This window comes from Ursus maritimus, unplaced genomic scaffold (assembly GCF_017311325.1).
Source record: "Ursus maritimus isolate PB19 unplaced genomic scaffold, ASM1731132v1 scaffold_23, whole genome shotgun sequence".
NCBI lineage: Eukaryota > Metazoa > Chordata > Mammalia > Carnivora > Ursidae > Ursus > Ursus maritimus.
In genome coordinates this window covers 40,442,028-40,465,795 of record NW_024424786.1, presented here as the reverse complement: position 1 = coordinate 40,465,795, position 23,768 = coordinate 40,442,028, and the positions used below count along the sequence as shown (strand labels likewise).

General features: G+C 56.0%; 3 protein-coding genes across 5 annotated transcripts in view; all 3 read right to left on the bottom strand.

The window, feature by feature from the left end:
• The window catches only part of EHBP1L1 (EH domain binding protein 1 like 1), a 15,568-nt gene extending 12,190 nt beyond the window's left edge, over nucleotides 1-3,378 (bottom strand). Inside the window, exons 1-3 of one of the 2 annotated variants that reach the window (XM_040639406.1) lie at nucleotides 3,072-3,378; nucleotides 358-415; nucleotides 42-137 (exon numbers count right to left, since the gene is read on the bottom strand). In XM_040639406.1, coding sequence (XP_040495340.1) covers nucleotides 42-137; nucleotides 358-415; nucleotides 3,072-3,175 — 258 coding nt within the window. In that variant the 5' untranslated portion in view covers nucleotides 3,176-3,378. The remainder of the gene's footprint in view (nucleotides 1-41; nucleotides 138-357; nucleotides 416-3,071) is intronic. The other variant, XM_040639408.1, reaches the window with a different exon arrangement.
• A 2,047-nt stretch (nucleotides 3,379-5,425) lies between these two features.
• Nucleotides 5,426-7,057, bottom strand: FAM89B (family with sequence similarity 89 member B). The gene is made up of 2 exons (XM_040639404.1): nucleotides 6,624-7,057; nucleotides 5,426-6,216 (listed from the first exon to the last, which is right to left on the bottom strand). Exons 1-2 carry the CDS (start codon nucleotides 6,921-6,923, stop codon nucleotides 5,938-5,940), a joined length of 579 nt encoding a protein of 192 aa, XP_040495338.1. The 5' UTR covers nucleotides 6,924-7,057; the 3' UTR covers nucleotides 5,426-5,937.
• A 756-nt stretch (nucleotides 7,058-7,813) lies between these two features.
• ZNRD2 (zinc ribbon domain containing 2) lies at nucleotides 7,814-10,578 on the bottom strand. 2 transcript variants are annotated; one of them, XM_008709005.2, is made up of 4 exons: nucleotides 9,061-10,578; nucleotides 8,816-8,967; nucleotides 8,592-8,676; nucleotides 7,814-8,192 (listed from the first exon to the last, which is right to left on the bottom strand). In XM_008709005.2, exons 1-4 carry the CDS (start codon nucleotides 9,077-9,079, stop codon nucleotides 7,849-7,851), a joined length of 600 nt encoding a protein of 199 aa, XP_008707227.1. In that variant the 5' UTR covers nucleotides 9,080-10,578; the 3' UTR covers nucleotides 7,814-7,848. The 2 variants fall into 2 exon arrangements, with proteins under 2 accessions (XP_008707227.1, XP_040495339.1); XM_040639405.1 differs by having other exon boundaries at nucleotides 9,067-9,127.
• Between the last annotated feature and the right edge of the window lie 13,190 nt (nucleotides 10,579-23,768).

Here is a 23,768-nt window from a genome sequence, read left to right as displayed (position 1 = left end):
CCCCCCCCCATTCCCACCTACGCAGAAGTCTCGAGACTCACCCTGTAGAGGGTCACGGAGATGTCCACATTCTCCGGCACCATCCACACCACGGTGCCCCGGTACGGATTCTGAATGCCTGGCTGCCAGCTGTGGGCCTGCAATGAGCGGTCTGAGGCCTCCCCTGACTCACAGCTCTCCCCTCGCCCCCTGCCCTTAGCTCCGGACTCAACCTCATCTTTCTCTCCCTTCTATGGATACTGATCCAAACCTGAACCTGACTCCACTCCCCCAGCAGTCCTCACTCCCCCACTTTCCCTGTGCTCTCTGTTGGCCTCACCCCCCCACCTGGACCCCCCAGTTGATAACCTCTCCCACCTTGGAGCAGATGCGACGGTTCCGCCGGGTCCACACCACCACCAGCTTATCCGGTTGCCTGGGGGTGAGGACAGGGGGGTCTACTCAGTCAGGCCCGCCCACCCACCCAGCCTCTCTATCTCCTCCAGGGTCTTCTTGCTGCCCACGTCCCCCTCCCCCAGGAGAGGGCCTGGACAGCTCCTTATCTGGAGCCACCAGGAGCAGGGTGAGGCCATGCACGCAGGGTGGGGCCCCGGGCAGAAGGGCAAAGGCCCCATGTGGGTCGGTAGGGATTATGCAGACAGGCAGTGAGAGAGACAGGGACATACAGAGACAGAAAGAGACGCATAAACCCCGCAAGGGCCCTGCAAGAGACACACAGGCTCAGAGACACTGAGAAAGACAGACTCGGAGTTAAACAGACCCGATCACTTGCAAATATCTGGGGAGCACGCTCTGTAAACCCAGCTCGGTTTAGAAGACAGAGCAGTGCAGAGGAGAAGCGAGACCCTTCCGGGGCTGAGGACCACAGAGGTTGTGGAAGAGCGCCGGTCAAGAAGGAAAATAAGTTAACAAGCTGACTTCAGGGAGACAGGAGAGAGCCACTGGGGTCTCCTTGAGCTTGGGGTGTCTGAGCAGAGGCTCAGAGGGGAGGAATGGGCTATGAGAGGGCCTGGAGAAGGAGGGCTCAGCGCAAAGGTCTGAGGTTGGGGGAGCCTTGGGGTCAGAGTGAGGGGCAGAGGGTGGGAGGTGATCAGAGAGGCAGAGGGTCAGCTTCTCATTAGATACCCACCCAGGGCCCAGGGGCCGGAGAATCAGCCGTGCTCCCCACCTCTCAAACCCCAAGCCCTGGACTCCAGCTTTGCAGAGCCCCTGACTCCCACAAGGGGCATCCAAGAAGACTTCCAGAGGGTGACCTCCAGGCTGAACTGCACACACCAGGGCAGACTCCGAGGAGAGGCAGAGATGTGAGGGGACAGATAAAACAAGGGCAAAGAGTAGCCTGCGCAGGGCCTAGCCCCACAGAACTGACAGGTGGTGGGGCCTGGGAGGGAGAAGGCCCTCTCGGGTTAGAGGGTCCAACTGCTGCCCAGAAGGGTGGGGGTGGTCAAGAGGACCATGAGGCCGAGGACAGTACAAGGGACCTTCTTGCCTGTACCCAGCCCCATGCCAGGACACTGAGGTCCACCCACCTCGCTGCCTCTGTGTGGGCTGAGCCAGGATGAATGGCTCTTCAGTCAACCCCTAAGGATGCTGAGGCCCAGAGAAGTTGGGAGCCAAGGCAAGGTCACAAAGCTGAGCCCAGAGCCCTCTGACCTGCAGCCAAGCTCCCCTTCCCAACCCCAGACTGCGGCGATGGCTGAGCAAGAGTAGCCATGGGGCCTTCCCAGAAAGGGGAAGCAGACGGGGGTGTGTGGGTGTGTGTGTGTGTGTGTGTGTGTGCCTAGAGAGGGCGGGGCCTGGCTGGGCAGCCTGACTCAGGCTGGGCACGCCCTCCTGGGGAGCCAAGACCTGGGCAGGAGCAGCTTCCTAGCCTGGGCTTCTGGCTAAGAAGCCCAAGAGGCCCTGCCCGCCCCCGTGACTCAGATGCGTTGACACTGCCCGCACCGCAGGCCTGCTCTCTGGGACCATGCCCAGCGTCCCCCTGGCCTCACCCAGGATGCTGGGGCAGAAGGCAGAAGCCAGAGGCCAGAGTGAAAGTCCCAGTCCTGTGCTGTGTTACCTTAGCCAGCCCCGGGTCTTCTCTGAGCCTCGCCAAATGGAGTGAACGGGCCTCTGGCTGGCGGAGTCAAAACCAGGGATACGGCTGCTGCCCAAGGGACCCTAGCCTCCTGCTCGCTCCCCTCCCTTTGGACCCCATGATCCCTTCCTGCCCCAGCAGCTCTTCCTCTTGGGAGCCTAAATTTAGCCCCGCCTGGCGGGTGAGGCCCCCACAGCTGTGCCCTAATCCAGCCAAGGGAAGCCGACACCAGTGAACACGTATATTTAGGGTGTGACGCAGGGGTCCGGGCAGCTGCGGGTGGGAGCATGTGAACAAGACGCCCTGGCCCTTAGGCAGTCCGGGCCAGGTCCTGTACTCTCTCGCACAGATCTCCCCCAACTGGGACACCTCGCCCTCCCCAAGCCCTCTCCTCCCAGACTCACAGCCTTCTAGGCCCTCAGTCCCCTTTAAGCCGATCCCTGCCTCCCTCCTCATCCCTCCCAGTGCTCAGTTTCCCCTTTTAAGGGCATCGTGGAGACATATCCCAGCACCCACTCTGGCTGAAGTGTGTGTGTGGGGGGTTCCTCTGGCTCAACAAATGGGCAGAGGAGGAGGGGGCAACATCCTTGTTCTGAGCTGTACGACAGTCCATGGAGGTTTCTGCCACAACCAGGCCACCCGCAGACCTCAGAATTTGCTCCCTTTTCTGATGTTACCCCGAACCATCCCTCTGGTCACAAAAACATGAGGCCTCCCTTCCCCCAGCTCGAGCACCGCAGTTGAGGAAGGTGTAGGCACGGACAGATTCTCGGGCCTGCAAGTTCTGACCTCCACTCCCCAAAAGCAACCCACACCCCCAATTCCAGGGGCCCCCCAAACTGCAAAGGCATTTTTGAGTCTCTGTGTCAGGGACACCAGGGTCCAAGGTGGGGGCCAGGGGCCACCGGGCTGGGGGCAGGGTTCTCTCGGGCTCCAACGGCGCCATGGGGTCCCAGCCAGTCCGCAGAGGCCCCCAGGCCTCCCTGCCACTCACCATTTCTTGGTGCACTCCACAACCAGCTCGTGGTAACAGGCCACAAACTGGAACTTGGCGGCCCGCTTGCCCACGCGCTGCAGGCGTTTCCACACCGAGGTCATGGCTCCCGCTGCCCCCGCCGCCGACTCCTCAGACTCGGGGCTCCCGCTGGCCCGCGACCGCTGGCCGGGCCTGGGTCCCCATGGCCTCCCGGGCTGCTATTCGCGCCGCCCGCCCCGTCCGTCGGAGATGTCCGAGGCTCGGACCCGGGGCCGATCACCCCGCTGCCGCCGCTGGGGCCCGCCGGGTGGTCCGGCTGAGTCGACCGGGTCGCCCGGGGCGCGTCGGGTCGCGGGAGCGCTGAGCGGCGAGCGCGCCGTTTCCTGGAGCCGCACCCCCGTCGGAAGGCGGGCGGGGCTCCGGCGGGGGGCGGGGGCCGGGGCCGGGGCGGGAGCGGGGGGCGGGGCGGTCCGGCTTCCGGGGCCTCTCGCGGCCACCGCGGCTGTGGGGGGTGGGGGGCGTACCAAGGGGGACGCCTTGACCCGAGCGCCCGCTCGTAGCGCGCCGGGGCGGCGTGGACGCGCGGGCCGGGGAGAGAGCTACCAGCAACTTGGTGCCGCCCTCGCGAGCACTGCCCGGGCCGCCACCCTTCCTGCCCGCAGCCCTGGGAGGTACGTACTGATGGCCCCATTTCACAGGTGGGGGAAACAGAACCCCAGAAGGAACAGACTTGCTCAGGGCCACACTGCGAATCTGGGCCAGAGCCAACTGTCAACACTGCAGCGGCAGACTCCTGCTGCCACCCAGGTCTCAACCTAAGCAGGAAGGAGCAGAGTCAGGGGTCAACCTGGGCAGCACCTATTTGCCAGTCTGGGAATCTGACTCCTTAGCTGTCAGGTGGGAAGGTAGTCCCAACATCCCACAAGCAGCTGACTTCCAACAAGCGTGTGACCTTGGGCAAACTACTAACACTCGGAGCCTCAGTTTCTACCTCTGTTAAATAGGGATAATTATAGTTCTGACTCTTACAGGGTCACTGAGAGTATGAAATCTCGGGAAGCATTTAGTACCGAGGCTGGCTGATTTTCTGAGGTCTCATTAAACAGAATCCGTTATCGCAGGCTGGAAAGTGTGTGTGTGAGTGTGCGCACACTCGCACACACACGTTTACTCTCCCTCCCCTAAGAAGCCTGCCCCAGGCGTTAGCCGCGGTGTTCACACCTAGATTAGAGCCCTTATCGCCTACCCGCTGGCCCAGCATGGTAATGAGCACCTGCAGGTATCAGGCCCAGAGTTAGAGAACTGCCCTGGGGCAGCGCATCCGCTTCTTTCCCTCCCTGCTGGCGCTCGGCAAGGTTTGTGAATGGACTGCAACCTGGGCCTTCAGAAATACTCGGTTTGAACAGATATCTGATCTGCCAAGGGTGCCCGCTGTTGTCTCCAGAGGCACGTGATAGTGCGCGTGGAATGGGGTCAAGTAGCCTGTAAGCCTAAGTGTGTATCTTCGAGGTCCTCTCCTCTTCGTCTCAGGGAGTTGTGGGGGTTTTCTGTGTGTGCCTGGAGGTCTGAACGCCCACCATCCCCAAATGTGCAGGCTTCTTCCGGCGAGCCTGACACGTGGGTTTGGCTCCCAGGCCCAGCGGTGTGATCCTCGGTTTCCTCTGTAAGAGATAGCCCTTTACATACAGGCCTGCAGGCTCCACCGGCTGTGGGGGAGTCAGGCGGCCTGTATGAGAGTAAGCGCAGAATGGGAGTGTGTGGTACCCAATCACTCCACCAAGCTGGGTCTCAGGCACTGGAGCCCAGGGCCCTGCCCCCTTCCCCCGCCCAGGGCTTCTGTGGCCCCTGGGGAGGCGTGGGCCAACGCAACTTCACCCCCTTCTGCCTCTGCAGCTGTTTCCTCCCACCCAAAGAGCACTCACTAGCTCCCGGGCCCTTCCTGGAGGCGCCTTCCCCTCTCCCGCCGAGGGGCCCCTAGGCCCGCTGGCTCAGGCCCACCCATTTCCTGTGCCGCCCCAACTCCGCCCCCACTTGGGGTGGAAAGTTTCTCTCAAGATAGGCGGCTCCTTCTCCTTCCTTCCCGGCGGGCCAGGAAGGACCAAAGCAAGTTGCGGGGGTGCGGGTTGGGCTCCCAGATCTCCGGCCAGAAGGGAAGTTACTCGCCCGCCGTCGCAGACCGCGGGACTAGCTCAGCCAGCTCGGCATGTTCCCCAACCCCGTCGGTGGAGGAAGGATTCGCACTCCATCGCCGGCGAGCTTTTCTTCCACTCGGGGGTCTCGGGCGCCATCTGCCGGCGGAGCGCGGGGCCGCACTTTCCAGAAACACCGCTATCTCCCCGCCCCAGAGCCAGGCATTCAAAACACAAGAACTCTGAGAGAGTATTTATTTACCTACGTGCCCAAGAGTCTGGCCCCTAAACTTAAATATCCAGCACGGAGCCTTGGCCCTCCCGGCCGTGGGTGGGTGCAAGGATGGGAATGCCCTGGTCTAGAGCAGTGGAACCCAAGGACCAGAGGTGGGATGCCCCTGAGCCAGCAGCTGCCAATAGCAGCAAAAGGTGAAAAGGAGATGGGAACCAGGCACTCATCCCAATTCCAGAGACGTCAAGGGGAGTGCTAGATGCTTGGGCCCCGCCACCAGACTGAAGGTTGGCCAAGCTGGGGTGCACATATGTGGAAGTAGTGGAGATCCAGTGCCGTGGGCAAAGGCTGTAACCCAGGTGCCTGCCCCAGTGCTAACTAACCAGAGTCAGGAGAGAGGGGGTTGGCAATTTTGCCTCTGAGGGGCCCAAGGGGAAAGCAGGCACTATAAGTCTGAGTATTTACTAAAGGGTGAGTTTCTGAGCCTTTTGCAAGGGTGCATGTTCCCCCCACCCCCAGCTCTTCAGAGGCTGATGTGAAAGGCGTCCTGCAGCCACTGGTCCCGGGCATTGTGTGTCTGAGGCACAGTGAGGGGTGGCGGATCCGGGGGCAGGCTGGCGTCAGGAGGCTCATCGTCATCAGACAGGCCAGCATCAGGTGGATAAGAACTGTCTGAGTGCAGGGAGGATGACAGGTCCTGGCACAGGCTCAAGTCTTGGCACAGGTGCTTATAGTCTTGGATTGACTCGTACAGGCCCCACAGCTGGCAGAGCAGGGACATGTCCAGCTGCCGCAGCCCCACCTGCAAAAGACTGAGGGTGGGCTGGGGTTGGGGTCCAGGCCACCCTCAGCCCTAGCCAATCTTCCTGCACCTTCTAAGCACAAAGTTTTGTGGACAGCAGACGCCACCTGCAAGCTGTCAATCTTTAGGCGTCACTGACCCTCATCTGTAAAACGGGGATAACATTTACCTAACAGGATGGAATGAAATAACACGAGTAAAGCATTTAAAAATACATGGTAACTACTGCCATAAACAGTAACTATAATCATTGTTACTATATCCCCTCTGACCCAACCGGCTTCTGCAGTTCTTCTGAGACTCAAGCCTAGAGTTCCGGGTTCCGTGCCTCTGGCTGCGCTCCGCCCCGGGACCCTCACGCTGAGCGGCAGCCCCCCGCCCAGCTGGCCCGGGGCCCAGCCACTCACCATCTCCTTGCGCAGCGCTGCTAGTGCTGAGTCGAGATTGACAGGACGACGCGGGCCGGGGGGACCGGCGGCGGGTCCCGCGTTGGTGGCGCCCGTGGCGTAGCGGGGCCTGTCTGGGATGCGGGCCGCGCGGCTCAGCTCGTCGTGGATGCGGCTGCGCTGACTGTAGACGCGCTCCAGCTCCCGCCACGAACCCCCGCTTGCGTTGAGGAGACCGCTGAGGCCGCGCGGTAGCGGAGGGAGCCCGGCTAGGGCGCAGCCAGCGCCCCCCGGCGCCTCGGCTGAGGGCAGCCCATTCATGGCCCGGCCGGCGCGGACAGCGATGCCGCCTCCTTCCCTTAAACACTCCGCCCGGGCCGCAGCCCGCAGGCCCCGCACCGCGCGGCCCAGCCGGCCGAGCCCAGCCGCCGCCCGCAGGCCGCGCTTTGTTCCTTCCCCGACTCCTCCGACTCCGCCCCTGCCCCACCCCCTTCGCATGGGCGGGGCCTCTCTTAAAAGGGCTACGGTGCTGGGACCACATCGCGAAAAGCAGAGAAAGAGAATGGGGCATCCACTCTAAGGGAGCCAGAAAAAAGGGCGGGGGAAGAGACCAAAAGCGGCGAACGCGGTTCCTTCACTGTTCTTTTTCGCTCCCCCCACAACAATGTGTTTAATTATTCTGCTCAATTTTAACTCCCAAGGGAAAGGATCTAAACGGGGCGGGGGGGGGGTCAGGAGACGTGGGTAAGTCCATACTTGGTCCCTAACGTGCAACCTGACGCCCAGTCAGTGTCTCAGTGTCTGAGTACCTGGGCTGGGCATGAGGTGGGTCAGGATGATGGTATCAGAATGCTCAGGGGAAGGAGAAGACACCAAGGGGGACTGGAACCCAAAATCTCACTCAAGGATGGGAATTGAGCACTGGATGGCTAAGAGGCTGCAGGGATGCCGCAGAGGTCCATCCCTCTAGTTCCTGCTCTTGAGGTGGCTATGACCTCCTCCTCAGAAAAAAGTATCACATAGTCCTCTCCTTCCTCCCTCATTCTGAGTGGGGGGAACCAAGCACAAACAAGCCCAACTAATCTCTCAGGGCATCAAGGAGAACAGACAATGGTAGGGTAAGAGGCCAAAAGCAGGAAAAAGGCGAGTGGAGCTGGAGCTGGCATGCATACTCAGAACCAAGAAAAGAACAAACCACACAAGAGGCCAGCTGTTTTTCTAGAGGGTTTTTCTCAGGAGGGGCCACTTAGTGTTGCAGCTGCCGCAGGCTGCGCAGAGCCTCAGCACAAGCCCGGATTAGGCTACACAGCTGTATGCTAGTCTCCAGGGAGGTGCTAGAGCCCAGCTCAGCTGAGGCCCAGGTCAGCTTCTGCAGGAGGGCCTCCTGTGTGCAGGCCAGGACATCTGCATCTGGAGGCACAGCAGGAGGGGGTGGCCCCTGGGCTGCCTTGAGCCCTGCCGCAGCTCCCTCACAGTGCTCTGGACGGGGTACTGGGGGCTGAGGGGCTGGCCGAGAGCCCAAGGGGAGCTCCGAGGCCGAGGCAAGCTGGTGTTCCCGAGCTTGGGAGAGGGCAGCCTGGGCATTCAGAGCTAAAAGAGGAGAAAGTGGGTGGAATGGTCAGGAAGCCTGTCCCCCGTCAGCTCTGAGCCACCTCCTTACTCTTTCCTGCTCTGCTCTTTCTATGCTTGAGATGTTTTTCCTCCCCTCTAAAAGGTAACTCACCCATTTTTTTCTTTGTGTCAGAGTTATTTATACCCTTGCTTCACCTCTCCCGTCAGGACTATGCCGGACTGAGCTCAGATTCCTCAGACTGTCTGGCACACAGGTATTTAGTGCTCCTACTTAATGAATGGTCCTCTCTAGAGCCAAAAGGAGAAAGCACCTTACCTCCGCCTCACCCAAAGCCTCCACTGTCACCTCCCAAACCTACTGTTCCCGGGGCCTCTATCACCACGCAGCTTCTCCACCAAGCACACTCGGGCCCTCACCCGGATTATCTTTATCCACGTCTGAGTCGAGCTCCTGACAAGCCACGCAGTAGATTTTCCGCTGTTTGTCTTGGAGGAGGATCGTCTAGAAGCAGAAAGCACGGGGGCAGGGGTGAGACGCGGGGTGAGACGCAGGGCGATGGGGTCCAGAGGGGAGTTGGGGAAGCGCCGTGCGCCTGGTCCGCGGCCTCATCCCCGATCCCACGTCCCAAGTCTCTCCTCACCCCGCAGTCCGCGCACGTCTCGCCCAGCATGCGGTAACCACGCAGCAGGTAGTCGCCCATGAGCCGGGAGATGCGATCCTGTCGCTCCCTTCGCGCTTGCAGAACCTTCGTCTCCGCTTCGGTTGGGGGCTCCCAGGAGAAATCGTCGACTTCTGGAAGAGAGGCACAAGAGGCAGAGGGATCTTGCCCGACCGGACTACCTCCTGCACCCCGCAACCACAGGCCCCCACAGCCCAAGTCCTCACCCGCACCGTTCAGAGCCATGTTGCCGTTGTCGCCACTAGGCTCACCGGACGTGACGTACAAGCAGAGCGCTTTCCGCTCGGCTCCGCCCCCTCTCTTTAGGCCTAGGATGAGGGCGGAAATGGCGCCCCTCAGACGTCAAGATGCCCGTAGTGGGGCGTGTCTGCGGCGGGAGACCGTGGTCCGTGGGCGAGCCCCTCATCCCGAAGCTGGTGAACCAACTCTGGGCTTCCCGGGCCGCAGGAGGGGAGTCTCCGGGGTGACGCCGCTCTGGATGCAGGACCTGAAAGTGGCTGCGCGGGAGCCGCAGAGGGAGAAGAGCACTCGGTTTGAGAAATCCCCGCTTGCCTCCGTCTCCCCTTGGATTTCCCTTTCCGCGCGGGTCGGACCCAGGGCAGGCGGGACAGTGGCATAATCAACAACACCACTCTTGATGATAACAAATGGTCCCTTGAGCGCCCTTACAGCCTCTTCAGTCCTCAGTGCTTCTCACTTCAACCGGCAAGGCAGGCCAGGCGGGGGTCAAGATACCCTCACCCCTTTCTGCATGTTCAGAGGCCCAGTCTGCCGATCCCCTTAACTCCAAGGCCTGGGACTGATGCAAAGTCCGCCCCTAACTTTTTTTTTTTTTTTTAAGCCCTCAAAAAGCCGCTGACTGAAAAGCCCTGTACTGGGCATACTCAGGCCCGGGTGCAGCAGCTGCGGAGGGGTTCCTGCTGGATGGTGAGGCTGAAGGACCTAGTAGTTATGCTTATGACCGTTATGCTGTTTTTAGGTGGGTCTCTGTTAAAATTACTAGTGCTCCCTGAGCATTAGCCCTGCTTTTTCCCCCCTTCTGTGTTCTTTTTCTTTCCCTTATTAGATTTGGAGAAGCCAGATGGTGCAGGCAATAGTGCCCAGATGTGCAGTCTGAAGTGCCTTAAGGCGGTGCACCAGGGCAGGGGAGAAGGAGCTAGGATTTAGACCCCTGTAATCTCATCGGCAACCTCCTTCTTTAGCTAGACAGCACGTGCTTCTGCATTCGGACTTGACGATTGAATGCCCTCCTCCTGGCCCCATCTTCCTTCTACATAGACTCACTGCAACAGCCATTTTCTGACCCTTGCTGCCGCCTGCTTTCTTGGAGAGTCCTGTGCCCCTCTTCACTCGCTCCATCTACCAGCAGACTCTTAGGCAGCAGTGATCCTGACTCAGGGCCCGACCCCAGTTCAGTTCGGCCAGGCCGACTGGAGGAGCTCTTGGACTCTAGCCTGCATGTACAGACCCTCCAGGTCCGTACTGTCTTCAGCTCCCAGCCCCATCCTAAATCCCTCAGTGCACCCTCTGTGTCATCATCATGCCCAGTATCCACTCAACCAACAGCTTATTTTTCCTGGCACCAACTAAGACCCTGGCCTTCAGCCTCCTGTTTAATCCCTGTCATTTACTCCTCATGACAGCCTTTTCGGGAAGGTACTACTGTTATCCCCATTTTACAGAACAGGAAACAATTCTTTTAAAACATATATCAGGGGACACCTGGGTGGCTGTCGGTTAAGTGTCTGCCTTCGGCTCAGGTCATGATCCCAGGGTCCTGGGATCAAGTTTTGCATCGGGCTCCTTGCTTGGCGGGGAGCCTGCTTCTCCCACTGCTGCCTCTCCCCATGCTTGTGCTGGCTCTCTCTGACAAAACAAACAAATAAAATCTTTTTTAAATCAATCAATCAATCAATCAATCAGGGGGCGCCTGGGTGGCGCAGTCAGTTGAGCATCAGACTCTTGGTTTAGGCTCAGGTCATGATATCGGGGTGATGGGATCGATCCTCACATGGGGCTCTGCGCTCAGCTCCCTCTCCTTCTGCCCCTCCCCGCTGTGCGGTCTCTCTCTCAAATAATAAATCTTTAAAATATACATCAGGGGCGCCTGGGGGTTCAATCATTAAGCGTCTGCCTTTGGCTCAGGGTGTGATCCCGGAGTTCTGGGATCGAGCCCCACATCAGGCTTCTCCACTAGGAGCCTGCTTCTACCTCTCCCACTCCCCCTGCTTGTGTTCCCTCTCTCGCTGGCTGTCTCTGTCTCTGTCAAATAAATAAATAAAATCTTATTAAAAATAAAATAGGGGAGCCTGGGTGGCACAGCGGTTAAGCGTCTGCCTTCGGCTCAGGGCGTGATCCTGGCGTTATGGGATCGAGCCCCACATCAGGCTCTTCTGCTATGAGCCTGCTTCTTTCTCTCCCACTCCCCCTGCTTGTGTTCCTTCTCTCGCTGGCTGTCTCTATCTCTGTCGAATAAATAAATAAAATCTTTAAAAAAAAATAAAATAAAATAAAACATACATCAGGTCATATCACTCTCTTGCCCAAAACTCTCTGGCATCTCCCCAGCACACTTCGACAAAAACCCGAAGTCCTTATTATGATCTCCAAGGTCCTACGAGACTGGCTCCTGGCCCCCCTCATTCCTTCCCACCCTCCCCACAATCCCCTCCCACTACTCAAGGGAATTCCCATCACCTTTCTCCGCTCAGAGCCCCTCCCTGCCTCAAGTTCTGCAGGAGGATGGATAAGACACAGGCCTGGAATCAGGTTGGCCTGGGCTTGACCCCGGATCCGCTGCTTACTGGCTATGTCACCAGGAGTAATTCATTTCATTTCTCTGGACTTCAGTTCCTCATCCGTGAAACTGGGTCAGTTATACCTACGTGGCAGGGTTGCCATGAGGATTTAGTGAGATATGAGGAGAGAGGTGGTAGGAGACCATTGACTCCCAGTCTCTCGCATGAATGCAGGTGTGGTGAGCAGAGACACTACCTTTTGTTCCGGACTGTCTTTTCCAGGGTGTTTGCATAGTGAACAGCCTTGGACAAGAGCGATAGCTGGCTCCCTCTAGAGCAAAGGGCAGGCATACCTACTGCCCATTATAAAATACCTGGCTGCCCCAAGTTCAGAGTTCCTCTACTGTAACACAGCTCACCCTGTGTGTGGGCGTCCGTATGAGTCCACCTGCCTGGCTTTGGCGAGACTTGAGGGAAGGGGAAGTGACAGATATGCTCACGTTCATGACACTTGTGTGCTGTGAGTAATCAAGTCCTGAATCTCTGACTCAGACGTCTCAAGTCTTCTGCCAGTGTCCATGAAATTGTGTCACCATGACTTGTTTATTTGAAAATAGGGTGAAATGAGAGACCTTTCACAGTGCTTGACTGGGCACTGAGGATGAGATGCTGACAGAACCACGGTTTTCGGTCAGAGGAAGTATGAGGACCTCATGGGTTTACTAACAAGGTTGGAGGGAAGGCCAAGGGAATCCGCAGCACCCATGTTGACCGGATCGTCTAATCAACCAAGCCATAAATGGTCTTCAACTTTGTTTCCTGTTCATGAGAACGAATGGGGGATGTAGTTGCCAGCAGGGTACCTGGGCGTAGATTCAAAGTCAGCTGCAAGACGTCGCCCAGGTTGTTGCTAACTCTCCTCTGGGTAGGACTGGGGAGTGGAGGGGTCAGCCTCAGGTCTGCCCCATTGTAACAACCAGGACTAAGACTCACCTTGGGCGTACAGAAATGTTATCCCCTTTCAGACAGCACACACACCCACTAAACATGGATGGAGGGAAATTTACTACTGCTACGGATGAAAACCAGATGAATCATTAGAATTCTGCTGGCTCACTTGGGAGGTGAGGGGAAAGACATGTGCTGCTTGTTAAGGGAGAATAACAACAGCTGAGCCATCTTACAGCTCAGTCCTTCCTACCGTCTGTCACGCCAATCTTATACCCACTCCAAGATGACAGTAAGAGGTCTCAGTTTTGTTTAGTTTGTTTTTTTTTCCCCTTCCAGTGAGTCCTGGCTGCTGTAAGGGAGCTTTATCCCACTCAGGGAGATTCTCTTGAGACAGACAAACCCATAGAAAACCACAGATGAGTCATTGATTACTCTTAGGGTTCTTATTGTCTCAGTTTGGGTTTACAACGCTACTAAAGGTGACCCAAAGAAATCTAGTTAAATTCTTGTGATCAACTCCACTGTCGTAGAAAACGCTGCTAGCCCTTACATTAAAACCAGGCAAAAACAAGATGTTATTATCACAGTGAGACAGATATAGCCTCTATCAAGGTAGACTCCTCTATTGTGTGTAGTGTGTGTGTGTGTGTGTGTGTGTGTGTGTGTTTTAAGTAGGCTCCATGCCCAACATGGAGCCCAGTGCAGGGCTTAAACTCATGACCCTGAGATCCGGACCTGATCTGAGATCTAGAGTTGGACGCTTAACTGACTGAGCCACCCAGGTGCCCCTCAAGGGAGCCTCCTTTAAAAGAAAAGTCACAGTTGCGCAACTCAAGCCCAAGTCCTGACAGACTCCACTCAACAATAGCAGAATCAATATTCTTCTCAAGTATACATGGAACATTCTCCAGAATAGACCATATGTTAAACAATAAAACAAGTCTCAGGGTGCCCGGGTGGCTCTGTCTGTTAAGTATCCACCTTCGGCTCAGGTCACAATACTGGAGTACTGGGGATCGAGTCCTGCATCGGTCTCCCCGCTCAGCGGGGAGCCTGCTTCTCCCTCTCTTCCCTGCTCGTGCTCCCTGTCATTATCTCTGTCTCTCTCAAATAAATAAATAAAATATTTAAAAATAAAAAATAAATAAAACAAGTCTCAGTAAACTTAAAAGGGTTGAAATACAGAGTATGTTCTCAGACCACAACGCAATGAAATTAGCAATAACAGAAGGAAATTTGGGAAATTCACAAATATGTGGAAATTAAACAACACACTCTTAAATAACTAATGGGTCATAGAAGAAACCTCATGGGAAATTAGAAGCTTCTTTAAGATTTATGAAAACAAAAACACAACATATCAACACTTACGAGATGCAACCAAAGCAGTGCTTAGAGGGAAATTTATAGTTGTAAAAAGAAAAGGCCTAAAATCAAAAACTTAAATATCCACCTTAAGAAGATAGAAGAACAAACTAAACTCAAAGCAAGCAAAAGGAAAGCTATACTAAAGATTAGAGAAAATCAACTAACCTACAAATAAGTTCATTGAAAAGATCAATGACATCGACAAACCTTTATCTAGACTGGCCAACTCAAGCCCCGTTTAGCCAAAGGGTCTGAACCTTGCAGCTCCAACTGGAAAGCAATGTGGCTGTGGTTTCTACGTCAAGGAGTCCCCAGATGTGAAGTAGATAATGGCAGTGACAGTAACCCTACCACCGGGTAGAGGGTTTTGGACGGTAATGGATTCAGCTCACTATGGAAACAAATCGCAAGTGATCAGACTAGATCACTTGTGTAGATGCGCATGCTAATGGGTCATTCTCTAATGAGACTGACAGGAATCAAGCTGTTGATCGATCCTGCATTGCCCAGATTGCCTCCATTTCTGCCTGGATCCTTCATCATACCAGACATGGCAACATGTCCGCCATGTTGGGCACGAAGTAAAGGACTCTATGCTTCTGGTGCAGAGGCCCCTACTCCATGCCAGACTTGTGATTCCTGCCAACGTTCATCTGTTTGTCTTGGGACTAGAGAGACCACAGTGTATGCAGTGTTGCCCCTGTTCACTCCTGAGGGGTTGAATACATGGAACCTTTTACACCTTCTTGAGGCTGTCGGTGGTGCTTCACACTTTTTAGGTTACAGTGGCACTGCTCCAGTCCAATCAGCCAACTTTGGCCACATCATTGTGGTTCTTTTTTTCTTTTTTTTTAAGATTTTATTCATTTATTTGAGAGAGAGAGAGAGAGAAAACAAGCAGCATGAGCAGGGGGACGGACAGAGGGAGAAGCAGACTCCCCGCCCAACAGGGAGCCCGATGGGGGACTTGATCCCAGGACCCTGGGATCATGACCTGAGCTGAAGTCAGATGTTTAACCGACTGAGCCACCCAGGTGCCCCCACATCATTGCGGTTCTTGAGACTAATCCGTGTTTTTTACTTTCTGGATGATTTGATCTAGCAGCGGTACAACTTTTATCCCCAAAGCCACTCAACAATGGGCTGATAGTCTAGGTATCTGGTGGCCCTTTCAAGCTCTCTATCATCCGCAGGCATGCGGTACTCTTGAGTACTGAAGTAGCCTTCTCAAATATAAAATCAAAAAGCATGAGAGTCTTGGGGCGCCTGGATGGCTCAGTCATTAAGCATGTGCCTTCGGCTCAGGGCGTGATCCCGGACTCCTGGGATCGAGCCCCGCATCGGGCTCCTCCGCTGGGAGCCTGCTTCTTCCTCTCCCACTCCCCCTGCTTGTGTTCCCTCTCTCGCTGGCTCTCTTTCTCACTGTCAAATAAATAAATAAATAAATAAATAAATAAATAAATAAATCTTAAAAAAAAAAAAAAAGCATGTGAGTCTTGATCTCCAGGTCGTGAGTTCAAGTCCCATGTTGGGAGTAGAGTTCACGTAAAAAACAAAACAAAACAAAACAAAACAAAAACACTCAAAAAGATTTCTGACCCTCCATCCTAGTTCACACCCCTCAGTTCAGCAATTCAGTTACTGACTGTGGCTGTCCCTAGGATGGAGCCATCTCCCCTTGGCCAGGTCCTTTGTCATGGCAGGATGAGAGGGGTGCGGTGTAGATAGACCAGTTCTAAAAATTCACTGGGGTGCCCGGTTGGCCCAGTCAGTAGAGCGTGTGACTCCTGATAGCAGGGTTGTGAGTTCGAGCCCACGTTGGGTGTAGAGATTACTTAAAAATAAATAAAAATTCAGGCTTCTACACTCACCATTCCTGGACATATGATTCTTTCTTTCCCCTAATACTAGCCCCAGCCTGGTTGGTGCATCTCCTGGGTGGCAGTTCCGTCAAAAGGGGGCCTACAACTGTGGCTCAACCACCTAGGTTCTCTTATTGGACTGACACGGTCCGGGGTCATGAGGATAACCGGAATGCTCAGTGTGTACCCCTCTCTGAGTCCCCAGCATTGGCCTATGTGTAGACTGGGGGACATAATGAGTCCCTGTACGTTTTATAAAAATGTTCTTGTCCTTCTTGCACCAGACCCTTCCAAGTGAAAGGCGTAAGTGGGAACGACTGGGAAAAGGTGACATTCTAGTTACTGGAAAAGAACAGATTGATTTTGTAGCAATGTGAGGAAAACAACCACCTCGGCAGCTGGGAAAGGAGGACCTCAGAACACAGGAGACATGGAGGAAAGAGAGGCATTAACGATCTTTGTCTTTCCAAGCCACCTGGAGCCTCCCTTGCTGAGGTAAACATCCTGGTCCAACTCACTCAAACTGTCGCAAGTGCCTTCAATTTAACTGACTGCTGGGCCTGCTATCCTCCTCTGGACAGTTCAGACCTTGATTTGATCGCCATTCTGCTTAAACTTACTGAAAGCCTGGAAGCAGCAGAGGGCGGCCTCAGCTCCAGTATTTCCCACACAAAACACTGGCCAACCCCAGCACCCGCAGGTGTCTTCCTCATCCCTGGTCCTGTAGCCGTCATCACTCATGATTCCCTGGGGTGGATGAATGCCATCTGGCTGGTGGCATGGACAAACAAGACAGGTTGGACCCTCAGTCAGTCCCTTCAAAAACAAGAACTAGACTCAATGATTTGGCTTGGACTGGGAACTCTAATTCTACTGGCTTTGGGAGGGGCCATGTTGAAGGCACCATCAACCTGTGTCCCCAGCTGATAGAGGTCTGTCCCATGGGGGGGGGGCACCAGGTTTCTTCCCAGAAGCACCATGTGCTCCCTTGAGACTATCCAACTTGTGTGGAAGTCAAACAGTAACTTGCCTCTTTCGTGAAAACACAATGACTTGAAATGTCTCCCCTACTCCGGTTGAAGTAATCAATGGCACCATGTTGGCCCAGGAGGCTTTTAGGAGAGCTTTCATTCACTGACTAATGTTGCTGTGGATGATAGAATTTTCCTGGACTTCTTCTTCCTTGCAGGCCAGGGCAGAGTCTGTGCAACTGTTCATACATGCTGCTCTACCTGGATTAGCACTTCCGGCCAAGTGGAGGGGTTGATACAGACAGTGCAGGAGCAAGCAACCTTGCTTTTTTCAGGGAGATCCGACGCTTTACGAATTTGTTCAGCTAGGACCTCCTGAGGGGCATGGTTGAGGTAAGCACTATAAACTGGCCTCTTCCTGGCCTTGAAGTCCTGTTGGGAGCAGCCTTGAGCGATGCTGTGTGTGACAAATTGAACAGATTTGATCCCAGACTCTGCTGGTCAGGTTTGCCAATACAGCGGTGCAGTCATGGGAAAATCTGCCAAAATCAGAGACAGTTCCGAAATGAGGGTAGGTTATTCTTGCAAAACAATTGTCCAGGAGTCTCTGAAGTTTCTGCACATTTTGCAAGAGAGGCACTGGCTCCCCTGCCCTGGACTCCTCTCAGGGATGTTGGTATCGTGAGCAGCCATGGAAGATGGAGACGATGTCTCCCCCAGAGCAAAGGGCAGACGGGCTTGCTGGCCACTAGAAAAGATTTGGGTTCTCTAAGTTTAGAGTCCTCTCCCTACTGCAATGCACTATGGGCAGACATCTCTCTGGCCCATTTGTGCCCCCTCCATGGGTCTTAGGGACAAGGGGACTGATGATCACACAGTTTACTATGCCATGAGTAATGAAGTCCTTTGTCTCCGACCCAAGAATCTCATGTCTTCTGCCAGCATGCACAAAATAATGGTGGGCTCACTTGTTAGTTTGCAAGTAGGAGACCATCTCACCCCTTTCCCAGTCCTTGACAGGGGTATGTAGAAAATCCTAGAAAAGCTGGTGGTAAAGCCTATTCACAGCAGTCATGGTGGGCAGACCAGTTGTCTGGGAAGCCGTGGGCTTGGGCTCTTTCAGATTATTCCTTCATCAAAGAATCTATCATATCTTCATGTGAGCCGGCCCCCCATCTGTCCCTACTTGTGGCACTGGTGATGGGCGGTAGTTCGGCCCATTCCCCAGGGGTAGCACACACCATGGTGGCGTCATACTCACACGACTCAATTACAGCCTCCGTTTGACTGCCGGGTTTGGAGGTCAGGTTCACAGGGTCCCAAGTGGCCTGTGCTGAACTGCTGTGACTCTGAAAAGCATAACTTCCGTTACTGTATTTTCACGCTAACAGGCACCCAAAAGGGGTCAGCTTTTCTTCTTGTTTTTCACGGCAATGTCAATTGGCCTGACATTTCTGTGAAACAGGAGTGAGCTAGATGATACAGTCATAGAAATATTACTATTCAGGGGCACCTGGGTGGCTCAGTCGTTAAGCGTCTGCCTTCAGCTCAGGGCGTGATCCCAGGGTCCTGGGATCGAGCCCTGCATCGGGCTCCCTGCTCTGCTATGAGCCTGCTTCTTCCTCTCCCACTCTGCCTGCTTATGTTCCCTCTCTCGCTGGCTGTCTCTCTCTCTCTGTCAAATAAATAATTAAAATCTTTTAAAAAAAAATACTACTATTCAACTTTCGGTGTCTGTTTTCTTTGGGGCGGGCACTGTACTAAGGGCCTTGCATGAATTATCTCACTTAATGCTCAGGACAATGCTGGGAATTAGGTCTTCTCATCATCCCCAATTTACAGATGAGGAAGCTGAGCCTTGGGCAGGATAAGAGATTTCTCCACAATCACTCCGCTGGGACGTGGCAGGGCTGGGACCCCATCCAGGCAGCGCACCTCTTGACCCTGATTCTCAGTGGGCTTTTCCTGGGTCTGAAAGGCGGAGAAGGGTAGCAGGGCCGAAGATGCTGTCTGCATCTGATTGATCAATGCTGATTGATCAAGCATGAAGAAAGGTTCATTTCATTTTCCAATCCCATCTCTCAGTGCGCTGCATCTCTCAGTGGCACATCGGAGGGACTCAGTGACAGCTGCTCTCAGCAGTGTCCTTGGAGAGAGGTGCTTCAGGGCAGAACGGCCCCCTCCAAGCCTCTGAAACTTCCCACCCTCATCTTCAGAACTGATGAGTAGCCCCACCCCCCTACCCCCCAGAGCCAGGTCTTTCTTCAGAGCCCAGAAGCTTCGCAAAGACATTCAGAACTGTGAAGGTGGCACAGAGCCCCTCTTTCAGGGGTTGGGGTCCGTCTCCCCACAGGCAGCCCAGCTCCAACCAGCCAGCCCATCATGGTTCCCAGACCCAGATCACAGGATAGGAGCTGACATGCCCTGCGTCCTTACTATGTGGCCAGCAGCCACTAAGGAGTTCCTAAAAGTCAGCTCATTTGATTCCCTGTTTAACCAGGAGGAAATCGAGACACAGAGAAGTTGAAGAATTTTCCCAGTTCCCGTAGTTAGTACAGGACGCAGCCAGGAAAATCTAGGACGGCTGTGCTATGCTGCCTCCTGAAATGGAATTTTCTTACTCAGGCTGCTGCTGCCCTCTCCAGCTGACCCCCCTAAGGAGGCAGCAGGAGCCCTGGGTGTGAGTCCGGCCTCTGCCGTTGACCGACGGTGTAACCTCGGCCAAGCCCCTTGCCTTCTCTGGGCCTCAAGAACCCCTTCCCCACAAAGGAGCCTTCCCTGACATTTAAGCAGTCCGAACACTGCCTGGGTCTGGCTCTTTGTCCTAGGCCAGAGGAGCTCCTCGTTGCCCACAGGGCCCCACCCACCCACATTTAGGACATTTGTGGGGCCCTTCCTATTCCTCCCTCCCTGGAGCGCTGTGTCAGTTCCGGAGCAGGCAGGCTGGAGTGGTCTCTCAGGTCTCTCAGGTGATCAGGTCACTCACCTGATGACCTGAGTCTAATCGTTTCATCTTGCAAAGCCTCAGTGCCCCCCTTTGCAGGGTCACTGGAAGGATGATATAACGTGACAGTGCAAAGTGCACGGTAAGTGGTGGGCACTCTCGTGGTCTCACTCCATTTGGTCAATAAACAAACTTCAGCACCTTCTGCGTGCCAGGCCCTGTGCTGGGATCTGGACACAAAGGTGTGCCTTCCTGGGAGGGTGGGGAGACAGACAATAAGTAAGTAAACATACCTATTAAGAGGAACGTTTCAGGCTGTGAGGAATACCACCAGGAAACAAACAGGTGATGGGACCCAGAGGGCCAGCAGTGGCTGTTTTAGAGAAAGACAGAGGGAAAGGCCTCGTAGAGGCAGGATTAGACAAGAAGGATCACACCTCCCCCCGCCCCGCCCGCCACCTCCCAACCCTGCAGAGGCAAGAGGCACCAAGGACCTTGTGGGTCCAAGCGAGCAAAGAGAAGCCACTGGAAGGTTTTTGTCGGTTTTTTTTTTTAAGATTTTTATTTATTTATTTATTTGACAGAGAGAGAGAGCACAAGTGGGGTGAGGGGCAGAGGGAGAAGCAGACTCCCTTCTGAGCAGGGAGCCCCATGTGGAACTTGATTCCAGGACCTTGAGATCATGACCTAGGCCAAAGGCAGACGCTTAACCGACTGAGCCACCCAGGCGCCCCCCACTGGAGGTTTTTAAGCAGGGGTGTAGCATGGTTGGAATCAGGTTTTAAAAGGTGACTTTGGCACCAGGTAGAGGAGGGACCAGGGCAGACACAAGTGGCCATGGGGAGACCTCTTAGGCAGTGGAAATGATCTAGAATGACGGGAAAGGGCCTGGTCTCCTCGGACTTGCAGGAGAACTCCATCTAGGAGGCATGGAAGCATGCCGGTAGATTCTACGGGGGTGGGACAGCTGGCTGTGGTGACACAGGAGATGAGGATAGACAGTGGGCAGGCCAGGGACACCCCATGAGTTGAACTGTCACAGTCTGCCCTGCTGGTCCACTCTGCCTCCTTGTCCTCCCTGCTCCATGCCTAACCTCTTGTGCTAAGGCCCCCCAGGGGCCCCTGCCTGCAGGCTTCCTTTGGGGTTCAGCCCCTGGGAGGCCCAACTGGACAAGAGGAGACTAGGGTAATATTTATTTCCCCAGCCCCTTCCCTGCAGGCAGCAGGTCTCTGCTGCAGGCCATGGCTCCAGCTTCTGGGGCTCCCGGCTGAGGTTAGTGGGCAATGGATTCCCCCTACCAGTCCCTTCGGCAGCCAGGGCTTCCCTCTGTTGCCCCCGGTGGTCCCCTAGCCCTCTGCCAAGAGACCCTCCCATCAAGCCGCCTCAATCACCCACGTGAGGGTACCCTCTGTTCCCTGCTGCCTCCCCGCTGGGCTTAAGGAGTTTGGTAATGACACTAGGTAACATTTACTGAGCCCTCAGTCTGTGCCAGGCACCAGGCTCGGTGCTTGCTTGCACTGCCCCAAGTCCCCACCCCATCTGGCTTTCAGCAGCAGGAGACACTGTTGGCCTCGCGCTCCTCCCAAAACACTCCTCTCACTCTTCCCCATCACGTCCTTGGTTTTCCTCTGTGCTCTCCAGCTGCTCCTTCTCAGTCCCTTCTGACTCTGCCTGCTCTCCCCGACCTGGGAGTGGGGACCTCCCCGGTCCACCCAGGGCCCTCTTCTCTCCCAGGCTAAGCCCAGCCTTTCCCATGGCCATCGATGCCCCTGTATGCTGGGGACCCCAAGTCTATGTCTGCAGGCCGGACATTCTGTCCGGGCTCTAGACCTCTGGGCTGAGATGTCTCTATTTGGAGGATACAAGCATCTCAAACTCAGCGAGCCGCAAACAGAACTCCAGCCTCTTCCCCGTGTCTCCCTCTCCTCTGCCACCTTCCTCACCCACCCACAGGCTTGAGCCAGAAACCTGGAGCCATGCGTGCCACCTGCCTCTCTGGTACCCGCCACTCACCCTGTGTCTAGATTCCACCTCCCGAATACATCATCTCTCAGGGGATGCTGGCAACAGCACCTCCTCCCGCCCTGACACAGTCCCATTGCAATGAAAAAGAAAACCCAGATTCCTCACCGTGGCCTCCCACCTCCATATTCTTTCTCCCCCTTCACACCCTGTTGCTTCACTTGCCTTCTTTTAGTTCCTAGAGGAATGGAATCTCTGCCCCCCGCCCCGCCCCAGCCCTGCATGCCCTCTGTAAACTGTCTCTTGACCCCTGGGCCCCCAGCCCTCAGGCCCCCTGCAGGCTTCCCTCGGCTTGGCTGGCTTCACACGTGCCCTGTGAACTCCTGTTCCTCTCCCAGCCTCCGGCTTACCAGTCCCTTTGTCGGAGGGGCTTCCTGGACCTCCGGGTCCCAGCACGCTCTCGTTCCCAGTTCTTGCTCCTCTCTGTCACGGCACCGGCCTCTACTGCAGCCACCGTCGTGTGTGAAGTGATTTGTGGCACATGTCGGGCTTCTCCTGTGCAGAAGCTCCGGGAAGGCAGGGACTGGCTCTATCTCTTAGCAAGAGCTTGGTACGTGGTAGTTCTCAGTCTGTTGAATGACTAGATCCCCATTTCACAGGTAAGAAAAGTGAGGCTTGGAGAGATTAAGACTCTATCCCTGGTCTGTGTGTGCTGTGTTCCCAGGGGAGCCACAGCCTGCTCTGGGGTCAGAAGAGGGTCAGGTTCAAATGAGTGTGAGGAAAAAATGACTATAAAACGCTCAGTCCTGCACCTGGCGGGTGGTAAGCATTCAGTATTATTCCCTGCCTCAGTGGGACCTGCACCCTGAGGGAGGGCGAGGCTGCCCCTCACACCCACTTTGGGATTCCAGCAGTAGGGATCCCCCGAGGACGTGGCCTCACCCCATCCCTGCAACACCAGGCTGTATGAACAGGTCAGAGCCCACTGAGCAATTCAGGCAGGGGCCCCCTTAAGGGTCTCCCTCAGTGCTTCCAAAGCTACCCGAATATACCCATCCTCGAAGTGCAAACCTTGAGTTCCTTGGACAGGTGCTCCTAGGGTTTGGTGCCACTCTGACTTGGCAGTGTCCTGCTCTGGATACCCTGGTCACACCCACCCCCTGCCGAGTTCTCTGAGTCAGACACTGAATCCTGGGGTCTCTTGGCCAGGCCCTGTCGCTATGACTGGGGCCCCAGGACACTGCAGCCCTCCAGGGCCTCCCTTCCAGACCCGTGGACAGGCCTGGCTCCTCTCCAGCCTTACCAAACTCAAGGCCCCTCCCCAGCCCCTGCCAACCCCTGCCCTGGGGCCCTGCTGTGCCCCTCCCTAGCCCCCTGGGCCCTCAAGCAGCACCCCCCTCCTCCCGGCTGTTAGCCTGGGAAGGGGGCCAGGCCCTGAGCTCAGACCTTGGCGATTCCAGAGTGTCTGAGGCCCGAGCCAGCCCCACCAGCCCCGCCAGCCCGGCCAGACAAGGCGAAGGGGGTGGGGGCAGGGTGGGCACCAGGAAGCCATTTGGGGGGAGGGGGTTGGCAGGGAAGCTGGGTCTCCAGCTTTGTTCTTTCTGTCCTCTTCTGGACCCCTCACGGAGCCCCTGGCCAAAGGGTGCCCTCTCTTTGAGCCTCTCCTCAGAGGGGAATGGACCGGCACTAATGAGAAGCGACTCTGGGGTGGTGAGCCCCCCGCCTGCGCAAGGGAGGCTGGGAAAGGGCTGAGAGGCCGGGGTTCCAGCCCCACCTGGCCGCCCGGCGGCCGCGTGACCCGGCCAGGGCCCGGGGTCCTCCCCCAGCCTCGGTGGCCCGCTCCGACGCGGCCTCGCCGCCCCGCCCGGAGGAATCCGGCGGGCCGGCCGGCGTCCCAGGTGAGGGCCCTCTGGAAAGCGCCCAGCGCGGCGGCGGCGGCGGGTTCCGGCGGGGCGGGCATCTGGGGCGGGGACCGCCCCCCGGCCTCCGCCCGCCCGCACGCCCTCGCTCCTCCGGGCGGCCGCGGCGACGCTTGAACAGAAAAAAACTGTCTCCCTGGCCCGGGGCCAGCGTCCCAGCCCCCCTCGCCGCCGCCGCCGCGCCGCAGCCAGGGAAAA